Genomic DNA, 13,221 nt, shown 5'->3' on the forward strand with positions numbered 1-13,221 from the left:
GGTAGGATGCTCCATGGTGAACAGCTGCAGGGAGAACTAAATGGCCCTTCCTACCCTCCTTTCTTCTCAAGTTGCTGCAGATAATTCATTCTAATTAAGGAAGCATTAATCACTTTCCAATTAATAATTAAAGATGGCTCTGTAGGCTCTCTATTTGCTCATCTGGAAAGTCACACACCAGAAGTTATAAATGTACTTGCTAAATCCAGCCATTCTATAAACATGCACAAATGCCAGAGGGCAAACTATTTACCCAGAGCTAAGCAAGCAGCAGCAAGAACAAAGTGCTTCCCTTCACTTGAGTTGTGCCATGACACCTTACATAATATTGACAACAAGCTTACTTCCAACAGAGACAAGACACAAAATAAGAAAACATGGCAAACTTTCCTTGAGTGAGGCAACTCTATCTGGAGCCAATACCTTGATATCTTTATCATTAAACAAAAAGAAAACACTCCCATTATGTTCTGGTAATGGAATCACAGACTTGCAGACTAAGAAGGGAAGAACTTCAGACTTGACCCAAATGTCAACCTTATGTTTGCAAAAAGAAACCTGGCTAACAAATGTCTGAAGAAAACTTTACCATATACTTAAGGCAACAAGAAAGACCTTCTTCCCTTTTACAGACTGATTTGTGCATTGTGAAACTGATGCCAAAAAAAAAAAAAAAAAAAAAAAAATTGCTTACACCAGAACTGCCACCTCTCATAATTCATTATTCCAATTTCCTAACTTCTGGCTGAAAACAGGATCACAGATCTTCCAGTCCTCAGCCTTATTAAAACCTTCAGATGCTACTTTCCCTGCAATCCTCTCACCCCCTTTCAAATCATTTACCAAATGCCTCCTACATTTGTGGCTGTCTCATCCTGCCCAAAGAACCCACCCTAATCCAGGTCCCCAGCCTCCCCACATGCCCTGCTCCAGAATATCACACCCAGTGTGAGGTCGAGGTCTCCTAAAATGAGCTCTCCAATCACTGATTAAAGACCTCCAGTCTAAGAAAAGTCTCCCAAGCCTTTCCCATTCTGCTCTCACATGGCCTGTGGGAGCAGGGGTCTCCATAGCCCCAAAGTTCCTACCCCAATGGCAGACATTCACTTTCTGCTTCTTATCAATCAAGCACTGGCCTAGGTGCTACTATGAATGGATTTTGCAAACCTAATTTAGTGTGGGAAGACATCCTTCTCTAGCAGAATCAGACTGTGTTGAGCCTCATGATGCAGAGGTCTGACTTCCTGGAACTGACAGAGAGATCTGTCCCAGATCACCGGGGGGTATGTGGTGCTGTGGGAGTGGTTCCCTGTCTGGTTCTATGACAGTTCCCCTAAGAAAATGGCTCCCCTAACTCCACCCTATCCTGTTCATCACAGAAGAAGCCCCTCCTGTTCTGGGCCCCTTTACCTGTGTGACTATAAAATAAAGGAGAGTTGGGCTTCTCCATGTTGTTAGAGGCCAGAGCTGGTATGGCCAGACCCATCACTCCCACTCTCATTTAAAAAGAGTATTGATTCTTATGTTTTTATTGATTAGTTAAATTTACAGATAATTGATTGATTTATAGCCAACATCATCCTCTGTCAGTTAACCCTTTTCTCATCCATGCAGGACGTGGTTGAGAGACCCCCAAAATTTAGGTCTTTGTCAGTTGACCTTAAGATAGGGAGGTTATCCAGGGGTTCTCAACCTAATTAGGTTAGCCCTTAAAGGGGACAGAGCTTTGCATAGAGAGAGAGATTTGGATCCTGAAAGGGTTTCAGTGTAAGGAAGAGCATCACTGGCTTTGAGGATGGAAGGGACTGATTGGCAAGGAGTTGAGGGCAGCCTCCAGGAGTGAAGAGCAACCCCAGTTGACAGTCCCCAGGGAAATGGGGACCTCATTCCTATAACCACAGAGAACTGAATCCTGCCCCAACTACATAAGCTTGGAAGAGGACACTGAGCTCCAGATGAGAACAAGGCCCCACCTCAATTTTAGTGAGATGCTGAGAACCTACTCAGCCGAGCTCAGACTTCTGACCTAGAGAATTGTGAGCTTATAAGCAGGTACTTCAAGCTGCCACGTTACACTCATTGATTCCACAGTAACAGAAAACCAAGACAAGTGTCTCCATATGTGGTCTCTTCATGTTTGTAACACATAGTCCACACCAACTAATGAAGATATTTGTGGCCACATGTAAGAAGGACTTCCTCCTTCTCTTGATGATGTTATACATAATAAATAACATTCCAGTCATGGTGGTGCACTCCTGTAATCCTAGCAACTCAGGAAGCTGAGACAGGAGGATCCCAAGTTCAAAGCCAGCCTCAGCAATTTAGCAAGCCCCTAAGCAACTCAGTGAGACCCTGTCTCTAAATGAAATGCAAAAAAGGCCTGGGGATGTGGCTCAGTGGTTGAGTCCCCTGGTTTTTTTAGTATCCCTGATACTAAAAAAGAAATAACTTAGTCTCCATCATTCTTCTAAAACAGAGAAAATGAGGGCACAGTATGAAGGGGCAGTCACCTGATGAAGGACCACACTAGAATGAATTTGCATCTGCTGGATGGCCTCAGGAAAGTCCTTTATGCTTTCTGGGTCTGAATTTCCTTATCTATAAAAATTGGGGGTATGGCTCCAAGGTCCTTCCAAAGGACTCTTTTATGGTTCTTTATGGATTGGAGCCCAAACCAATTTCTTCTCTAACTTCCTGCACCTAGAAATCCAACTTGTCCATTCCCAGTGGTTGGATCATTTGCCCATCATACACTGGGTGAAGGATTCCTCAGGCCATATAGGTCTTCACCTCAGCTGTCAGCAGGACAAAGAACAGCTGAATGTTATGTTGGAAGAGACTTTGGACATCCAGCCTCCTTACTGCAACACTGAAGAAGCAGGTATGCAGGAAGGGAACAAAACTGGGCTGGCTCACCTGGAACACACAGTCCAGGGCTCTGCCAGTAACATTCAAACGGGAAAAAAGAGAGAACATGAGATTAATGCGTATTGGCCTAAGATGTCCAGTTAACACTCAAAATACCACCATCCAATCAAAGAAAGGAAGAATTTTACTAATGAGTCAGAACCTAAGGGAACCAAGATGCTTTAAAATCATACTTCATCCTCATTGTGCAAGTAAAACTTGCTTGGCTAGTCAAACAGACTTTGACCTCTGGTCTGGCAATTCATGACCTGGCGCCGCCCTTTCCATCCATCCCTACTTTGCTGCTAACAGTCCCTCATATGGATCCATTCCATTTTGAACCCTGACATATCACTTCATTGCACTATTAGATTTAGCTTGGAGAGTGGATTTTTTTGAAACTTGGTGAAAGATATCACATACAGATTCTACACATTTAATTGTTTATGCCTGTTTCTTACCTGGAGATTTTATATTAGTTACATATGAAACAAAGATAGGGACTTCATCAAGAGGGTCTTTCATGTGCTGCAGTGAGTAAAGTAAACTGTAGAGAATGGAGTGAGGTGAATGAATGAAGGGAAGGCAGACTTCAGAACGATAGATATATCAAAAGCATTCCTTTTGATCTTTCTACAATGTCCATTTGTATCTAAATAATTTGTTATGTCCATATATGAAAAAACAATTTGTTTTCATGATATGGATGGATTTGCAGTTGGCACAAACTGGATTTTAAACTAAATTTAAACTGGATTTTAAAATAAATTTCAACCTTGCTCGTTACCCCGCAAATGTACATTAATTGTGCTCCTTCAAATGAGAAAAGCATCTTAAAGAGATTCAGGCTTTGGTTGAGAGTATTTCAAGCCCGAAACATATCTGAATACAGGGAGTAAAAACAGATCTCTGAAATCATTTTGTAGAAAAGACTGTTTAAGTTTAAAATCTACTTGCAATACAGATAAGGTCTGATTTTACATTGGCAATACACATTAGTAGTACAAAAGAAAGAGTTTGATTCTATCCTAATTGAAAGCCATCCATTACTTTTTATGATAAAGTTTCATTTACAAAGTGAAAAATACTTTCAGAGTTATACCTGTCAATCAGATGTAAACTTCAGAAAAGTCTCTGTTATTCCATTCCCCATCTAGCTCTGGGTGCTCACAAATACCCACTGTTCGAGTGAACTGGAGACATGTTTACCACTCGACTGTTCAAAATGCATGTGAATCATAAGCATGAGTCATCTATGAACCAAAAACTAGCCTTCAAAGTCTGAGATTCCAGAGAAACACTCACCATCAATTCTGTCTACCATGACCGTATGACAGACAGCAAGCAAGAAGAAGAACTGCCGGACCTCTGGCTCTTTCCCTGACTGGATTTGCTCAATGAGATAATGATCATAAAATGCAAACTTCCCATCAGCAAATGCATTCCAGCTGAAATCAACTTGCTGAAAGAAATTTGGAAGAAAAATAAAAGGTGATTTAAAAAAAATCTGGATTAAAAATTGATATGAACTTTTCTTTGAAGTTTTTAATTATATAAAAACCTTTAGAATTTTAGCACTTTTTTTGTTTTTTTTTTTGTTTTTGTTTTTGGTGCTGGGACTGAATCCAGAGCAATTTACCACTGAGCTACATTCTCCAGCCCCATTTATTTATTTATTTGTTTATTTATTTATTTATTTTGCAGTCCTAGAAAATTGAATCAAGGAGTACTGTACCACTGACCTACATGCCCAACCTGTTTTAAAAATTTTTTGAAATTTTGAGATAGGGGCTTACTAATTTGCCCAGGTTGGCCTTGAACTTGCAATCCTCCTGCCTCAGCCTCCCAAGTGGTTAGGAATATAGATATGTATCACCATGCCTGGCACTCTTCATGTTTTATAAAGTCACTGAAGCTAGCCTTAAAACTTGTGATCCTCCTGCCTCAGTCCCCAAGTGTATAGGATTACAGGCATGCACTGCCACCATCATGTCTGGTGGATTTTAGTACATTCTTGTCTTATGTGACAAGAGGCTTACACCTGTCTTAAAACAAAAAGCATCCTATGGTGGGTTGAATTTTGTTCCCCTAATAGATATGTAGATGTTCTAACTGCTGGTACTTATGAATGTGACCTTATTTGGAAATAGGGTCTCTGCAAATGTAACCAAGTTAAGATGAGGTCAAATGAGATTAGGATGGAAGGACAGGTTTCCTATGAGAAAGACAAATCTGGACACAGAGAGAGACACACAGGGAGAACACCATGTGTCAATGGAGGCAGAGACTGGAGCCTTGGGTCTAAAGCCAGGGAACACCAAGGACTGGTGGCAACTACCAGAAGCTAGGAAGATGCAAAGAAGGACCCTTCCCTAGACTCTGCCAGCACCTTGATTTTAGGCATATGGCCTCCAGAACCGTTAAAAATGAATTTCTGTTATTTTAAGCTACTCAATTTGTGATAATTTGTGAAGGCACCTCTGGAAAACTAATATGTGCCCTGGCAATTCCTCAAGTTAAAGGACTCACCTCTATTTTGCCATGAGTGTGTTGAGAGGCATCTCGATGATCTCCTAAGAAACAAACAGGACAAAACAAATTGAATCTCCTCCACCTGTGCCAGAGCCCCTCCCCACCACTACCCCAACTGCCACCTCAGAGCCTATACCTGGATGGTTCTGGAGTTAAAATGGTTTTCACATTTTTTAAGAGTTGGAAAAAAATTAAAAATAAAGAATAGAGACCATATATGGCCTACAAAGGTTAAAAAATATATTATGTGGCTCTTTGCAGAAAAAAATCTGACATCCCCATCTAGGGGTTCAAATACTAGTGCCTATTCCTCTATATTCCTTTGGGATTCAAGTCCTGTCCTTTGACATGCTATACCTAACTCTCCTAGGAGATACTGCCACCAGGTGCCCAGTCTTCCAGTCTTCCTCCCTCATATGAAAACACATTCACAATATAAAGTTTTCTATAAGTGGAAAGAATAATCATGTGCTATATAAAGTTTTCTATAAGTGGAAAGAATAATCATGTGCTATATTTAAAAAAATACACTATCTTAATTTATTTAAAAGTTAAAGCATTCTATTTAAATACAGGATTAACCTTAATATTTCTTTTAAATATAAGATATTTCAGAAAATTAGAATGGAATTACTAAAATTGTGGTGGAAGACACATAACATACAATTCATTGTTCTAACCTTTTTTAAGTGCATAATTCAGTGACATTAAGTACATTTAAGTTGTTGTGTAATCAACACCACCACATCTATCCAGAAGTTTTTATCTTGCATAATTGAAACTGTATCCATTAAACAATAATTTCTTACTCTCCTACCCCCATTACCTAATAACCTAGTAAATATTCTACTTTGTTCCTATGAATTTGATTACTCTAAGTACCTCATGTAAGTGGACTCATGAGCCTTTTTGGTTTTGACTTATTTCATTTAGTATTATGTCCTTAGGGCTTATCCATTTTTTAGCATGTATCATAATTTCCTTTCTTTTAAGGAAGCACATAATATTCCTCTGCATATGTGCATATATATATATACACATATAAAGCATAAAATTTATATATATTTATATATACACACACATGCACATATGTATGTGGACACACACACACACACACACACACACATACTGTTTAGCCATTCATCCACCAGTGGACACCAGAGTTGCTTCCACCGTTTGGTATTGTAAATAATGCTGCTATGAATGTAGGTGTGCAAATATCTCTTTAGTCGCTGATTTCAATTTCTCAGAATACCTGCCCAGAAGTGCAATTGCTGGCTATTGCAATGTTTAGTTTCTTGAGGGACGGGTGCCTTTGGGGGTATGTGTGTTGCTGGGGATTGAACCCAGAGGACCTCTGCTACTCAGCTACATCCCCGGACGTTATAATTTTGAGACAGAGTCTCCCTAAATTGCCCAGGCTGGCCTAGAACTTGTGATCCTCCTGCCTGGGCCTCCAGAGTTGCTGGGTTACAGGTGTTGCCACTGTGCCTGACAACACGTGCCTATTTCTGACTGCTGACCTCTTCCATGCATGTGTTCCCAGCAGTGTCCATTATGCCCCTTTAGCACTCAGCCGGGGTGCCCATGCCAGCAGCAGTCTGCATAGGAAGGGAGGGTACTAGCATATTCTGGGATGGTAGGCTCTGCTCCAGGCAGCACCCAGGGAATGAATCTTCTACCATAACTCGACAGTCAACCATTCCTTTTATTTCAGATCCAAAACGTATCTGAGTCTCGTAAATAAAAGCATGTCTCTGAAATCATTTTGTAGAGAAGATCACCCAAGCTCATGGTCCACTTACAAAAGAGCTAAGGTCTGACTTCTCACCCGCAATCTACACTCACACTCACCATAGATTTGCCCGTTGATGCAGCACTTTTTAAAGGTCATGATGTTTTGCGTGAGTGTCCCTGTCTTATCGGAGAAGATGTACTGGATCTGGCCGAGCTGCTCATTCAGCGTGGTGGTTCTAGCCTTTGCAGGAGTGTCCTTCTCAGAATAGTACATCTGCAGGTCCCAGTTAATAAAGTGACTCTGTCCCAGACGAATCACTTCCACACTAGGAAGACAAAAGATTACTTTGCGTGGAGTGCAAAGCTGAGCCGTGAGTGGCAGCAGTGGATTTTGGTCTCACTTGTGCATACAGGCATGCCATCTACTGCTGCGATCTGAACGTTGGTGGCCCCCAGAACCCACATGCTGAAGCAATCTCCAACACAATATTGAGGTAGAGCCTGTCATACATGCTTAGGTCCCAAAAGCAAAGCCTCATGAATGGGATTAGTGATCTCAGAGAAGAGCTTGTTTGCCCCTGCTACCCTTTGAGGACGCAGCAAGAAGGTGCCATCTGTGATGCAGAGTGGGCCTGGGCCCTCACCCATGCCAAATGTGCTGGCCCTGGCTCTTAGACTTCCAGCCTCCGGAACTGTGGGCAATACGTTTCTGTTGTTTACAAGGTACGCAGTTATAGGCATCCTGTTGCAGCAGCCTGAACAAACTAAGACACCTTCAAAGAGCCAAGCCACGCGTGGCCCACGTGCTCAGTCTCTGAGCTCTCCTGAGCAATCGTGTTGTCCTCCAAGTTCAGGGTCAAGGCAACTTTCCATGAGTAGTGTTCCCTCAAAGCACCTTGTTCAGTGTGACTTCCCACTCACTTGTGAGCACAGCAGGCCACGGCCATGGTGCGCCATATTGAGAACACACAGCCCAGGGGAGCAGGTGACCTGGAACCCTGCGGACAGTGCCCCAGGCGCAGCCGTCTTGCTCTCTTTTCCCATCACACCCAGGGACAACTGGGACGGCAGTGTTCACTTCTGCCCCCAGTTATAGGACAAAGAGGATGAGCGTCCACTGGGTGACAGACTGCTGTGTGCTCTCAAATAGGGTAAAGTCTTTTGGCAAAAAACTCTTAAACTGTGACCTGAAATTGTGAAAGGTAGTCATTTTTTCCTTAAATTTTGTAAGGTTATAAAAAAGAAGATATTCTAAAAGGATCATCTTAATTTTAAAACTATAGTGCTCTAGGATCTGGCTCAGTGGTAGTGCATTTATTTGCCTAGCATGAATGAGGCTCTGGGTTCGTTCCCCAGCAATGCAAAAAATAAATAAATAAATAAAATAAAAAAGCAAATGCAAAAAACTATAGGAATTAAATGCCTCTCAGGTATAATGAAGCCGTTTATATATTCAGCAATTGTTAAATGAGCCAAGGATCTTTTTATAACATGTTAAACAGATGGAAAAATAACTCTCCTAACTCTCTCCATCCCTTTCCTCCTTCCATCAATATGCCCTATTATGTACCAAACACAATTCTATATACAGGGAACATATCCACAGGCAAAGCAGACGGAATCCCTGTCCGTCAGTCAGTTATCACCTAGTGAAGATACACAAGGGAAGGACACAGTATTTGTGTACTTATCAGGGGCTGAGGGTTCTCTGCACAAAAGCAGATAGAGACCAGCAGGGAAGAGATGGTTATGCAGGGCGCACTGGGAAAGGCCAGGGTGACAGGGCGACATCTGAGCAGAGTCTGAAGGAAATGAAAGAGCAGCATGCAGCTATCTAGGGAAGAGTGTTCCAGGCAGAGACAAGAGTAGGTACAAACAAAGGTCCAGTGGCAGGAGGAACATCAAGGATCTGGAGTGGCAGGAGCCCAGGGAGATGGGCTAAGGGGCAGGAGGAAGGGGCAGGACTGGAACACTGAACACCAGATCCCACTGGGCCCTGGGTGTGATCCTGTGGCCTTGACGATTCTATTCTGAGTGAGACCCACAGCTTCCAGGGAGTAGAAGATAAAACAGAGATACCATCTTGATAGGATTTATGCTTTAAAAGGACTAATATAATAAATTATATTAGTCATGTGACAGTTTATTTAGACCACAAATTATATACGGTATTATTTTATGCATGCATTGATGGCTTTGGATAAAACAATCTGTGTAATAGCTAGTTCCTTTAACAAGGGTAGCACTATCTTAGTCGTTTTTACAGTAGCTGGCACAAAAGCCTGCCCCAGGGCCTTACTTCCCATTAAAAGAACAACAAAAATAACATGTAATAAAATTAGAAACAAAACAAACACACATGTAATAAAATTAGAAGAAAATAAATGCATCTAATTACAGGGGTGTGTGTGAGCCCATTGCCTTTAGACTATTATTTATTGGAACCAACAACCGACTCTTGCTCAGTATATTCCAAGGCACAGCCCCTCACTCAAAGGTCTAAAGTCCAACTGGTCAGTGACAATTACTTTGATATGAAATAAGAGCTAAAGGGGAAGACACAGCACCAAACACAGAGAGTGCCTCTTCTCAGGGGTGCAAGCTTGGCTTTCTGTTGGGACTGGAACTGGCCTTGGATAAGAAATGGAACCTTCTGAGAAGGTGAAGGAAGGCAGGACATCCCTTCCACCAGGAGGTCTCAGCAGGAAGGCCAGTGGCTTCCACAAGCACGCCAGTGCGGCAGATGTCAAGAAGGCCCCAATAAGGGGGAAGCAAGACTTCAAAATGGAAAAGCAAGTTTTTCCATGACATTCCAAGTCTCCACCTTCTCCCAGGCTCGCCTTGAAACCTAGGCTTTGGAACTCACTGAGAAGGAATCTTACCAAGTGAGTGACTGTAGCCTTTGACCCTGCTGTCAGTGGCCTTATCTGTAAAGAGGACAAGATAGGAGGTGCCTGGCACAGAGTAGGGCCATCATTTCCTTCCCCCATCTCACCCTCAATTCTGAAATAGAAGTTATTTTCTTACCTGTTCCTTTTGACCTTTGAAACATTTATTGCTAGACCCGAATGTGCTAACTTGGAAAATGATAGTACGGTTTTCCCTAAAAGCAAGAGGCCAAGGAGAGGAAGCCTCACCTGACATAGAGAGAGATGGGCACCATGGTGTTCAGCACGATGATGTAGCCCCAGAAATTCAGGAAGCCACGGTAGGAGGGGGTGATGTTTTCTCCATCGTAGAGGTACCAAGAATAATTGCCAACTTGGGCTTCCCAGTAAGCATGGCCAATGGCAAGACCCGCAGAAAGCAGAATGAGAACAATGAAGATCTAGGAGACACAAAACATTTGTTCCAAGAGAAGGCGGATTTCCAACCTGACACACTTCATAGATGCTAACTAAGTTTATTCAGCTCTTTATGTTTATGATAATTTAGTAGCCTATAATACACTTTAAAAAATGCCCTGAGAATGCTCTGAAAGTCTATTTGATTGTTATGATTGACAGGTTTATTCTACGTTCCACACATATTGGGAGGTTTCATCCCCAAAATTATCTTTCAAAAGAGAAGGTGGTATTTTATATTGAAATTCTTAGAGACTTTCATATGACAGTCATTATCTCAATTACTTTCACTCTGATTAATAACATACTGTTTGGGAAAATACCTTGGCCTAGCATGAAACAGCTCCAATGCTACAATGATGGTGAATTGAGATACTTATGGAAAATAATGGAGGAAAAAATATTTTTTTTTAAAAAAAAGAAAGGGCAATGTCTCCTGTATTTGGGTAATTATTCCTGAAGTTACAATATCATATGGATTTTACAGCATTATAAACAAGACCACTGAAGAAGCAATATAACAAGTATAATGTTACAGAAATGTTGAGTATATACCTAAGGAACAAATTGAAAAGTGAAGTCTCCTAGTGTTATTTGTGTATTTGGGAATGGGAATTACATTTCCCAGAACAAAATTTAAGTTTCTGGACATAGATTCCAAAAGTGTTATATCTCATAATGGCTTGGCTCAGAGGAGAGATGATGGTCTCTGTGAGGGCTCTAGTCATGATCACGATGGCACTGAGGGTGAACATGTCAAGTTCAAGTTAAATTTTCATGACATATGAAAGCAGGGTTAAGGGTGGTTCCTTAAATTACCATATGACTTTTATATGATTTTAAATATGTATTTTCAATTAAAGATAAGTCCCTAAGGATTTCTGTAGTCAAGTTGAATTAAGCATTTGAAAAACAACTTTCATTAGGAAGCTGGAGAACTGCTGAGTATTTGAGGTCACCCTACACCCAGAGAAGAACTGACACAGCAGGCCTAAGACTGCTCTCCTCAGAAGGGCTGCTTGCAAGGCTGGCCCTTGGCTGGCAGCTGGAACCTTGGATTATGGGAGGCTTTTCTGGTCCCTTATTCTCTGGTAAGGTGGGTTCCTACCTAACTGTGCAAACAACACAGTTTATGCTGACCACCTGCATTTCTTTGGGAGTCTGGAATTTTGGTGCATGCCACGCAGAGGGCACCTGTGTGCCCAGTGTCATATTAAAAATTCTGGCTGAGAGTGTCTAATGGGCTTCCCTGGAATACATAATTTCACGTTGCTGTCACAAACTGTTACTGTAGGAATTGAGTGCCTCTCGTGTGACTCTGCTGGGAGAGGACTCTTGACATCTTGCCCCTGGTTTCCTCTGGACTTTGCAAAACGTGCCTCTTGCAGATCTTGCTTTGTATCCTACTGCTGTAACCAGCCACAGCCTTAAGTACAACTGTATGCTAAATCCTACAAGAGCTCCCTGTCCATCATCTAAGGTGGGCATGGTCTTGAGGACCCTCGACACACCTTACTTTTGTCTTGCCTTAAATCGGATTTATGTGGTGTATGTTGCACAAACCCACCACCAAACCCATGGAAAGTGAACAGCGGTCAAACCAAGCCCTGCTGCCTTTAGGAGCTCACCCCACCCACTTTCCTAAGGCTCCCTGATTTTTTGACTAGTTTCTCTCCAGCCAAAAAGGAACTCAGGGCAGCCTATCACCAGAACTTCCCTTCCCTGGAGGATACTCCTGCTAGAAATATGGCATTTCCAAGAAAAAGCGAAGGGCCCTCCCCTCTATCCCCACCTCCCACTTGGGCTTGGAGTGTCCAAACATTTTTCTATTCCATTTAAAGAGGTGAAATTTTCTTGCATTAGAAAAACAGACAACAAATTAGAGCAAAAGACAAGCAGTATATCTTCTCATCCACTGAAATGGAAAATAAATACCGTGTAAACCATGTAGTTCATCAAGTAATCAATTTTAGTTCTTTTAAATCTGGTTTTTCCACTGTTCTTCATTATCTTAGTGTCAGCACCTAAAAATGGAAAATTCAATGGGATTAGCTATTGGGAAAATCAATTAACTAGCATGTCAATAAAATTACTCTTCCTTTGGTTTCAAGGAAAAAGGACAGAAAAGCAATTTCTTGCTTTAAATTTTAAGAGCTCATAAGTTGATCAATTTCCCAAGAAACTCTGAAAATACCTGCAAAGATGACCAGTCCATGGCAGAAATCAGTATTTCTAATGACACAGCCACGTAACAGAATTTTATCAGCATCCAAAGGAAAACTTCTCTTTCTCCAAAACAGTGTTCCTGTGAACTTATCTAGTCGGTTATTGGGTTCTTCACATTCAATAAAACCTTAAAAAAAAGATATGATTCATATAAAAGACTGGTTTTCATCAACAGATACTCAAATCAAGTAACATTTAAAACAAAGTAAGATGCCTTTTCTACTAACCATCAAATGTCGCCAAGTTATCCTCTCTTTGGAGATACTGGTCTGTGATTTCGAGTGCCATTTTGAACTTTAAATTGGTCTCTCTAAAGAAAGAAGAGAAAAAAAGAATTAAATGAACACATTTGGGAGTTCAAAAGGAAACATTAAAAAACATTGCACAAAGTTCCATTAGGCATGCCTGGAAGTCAATTAGCTTGTTCTATTTTTAAACTCTGTTCATCTTGGAACTTAGAGTTTGGAAGAGA

At 41.4% G+C, this 13,221-nt stretch overlaps 1 protein-coding gene across 1 annotated transcript in view; it reads right to left on the reverse strand.

The window, feature by feature from the left end:
* The window catches only part of Atp8b1 (ATPase phospholipid transporting 8B1), a 119,443-nt gene that overhangs the window by 22,882 nt on the left and 83,340 nt on the right, over positions 1-13,221 (reverse strand). The window contains exons 9-15 of the mRNA XM_047526511.1: positions 12,977-13,059; positions 12,718-12,876; positions 12,459-12,547; positions 10,317-10,507; positions 7,297-7,505; positions 5,440-5,483; positions 4,216-4,372 (exon numbers count right to left, since the gene is read on the reverse strand). Coding sequence (XP_047382467.1) covers positions 4,216-4,372; positions 5,440-5,483; positions 7,297-7,505; positions 10,317-10,507; positions 12,459-12,547; positions 12,718-12,876; positions 12,977-13,059 — 932 coding nt within the window. The remainder of the gene's footprint in view (positions 1-4,215; positions 4,373-5,439; positions 5,484-7,296; positions 7,506-10,316; positions 10,508-12,458; positions 12,548-12,717; positions 12,877-12,976; positions 13,060-13,221) is intronic.

This window comes from Sciurus carolinensis, chromosome 15, assembly GCF_902686445.1.
Source record: "Sciurus carolinensis chromosome 15, mSciCar1.2, whole genome shotgun sequence".
NCBI lineage: Eukaryota > Metazoa > Chordata > Mammalia > Rodentia > Sciuridae > Sciurus > Sciurus carolinensis.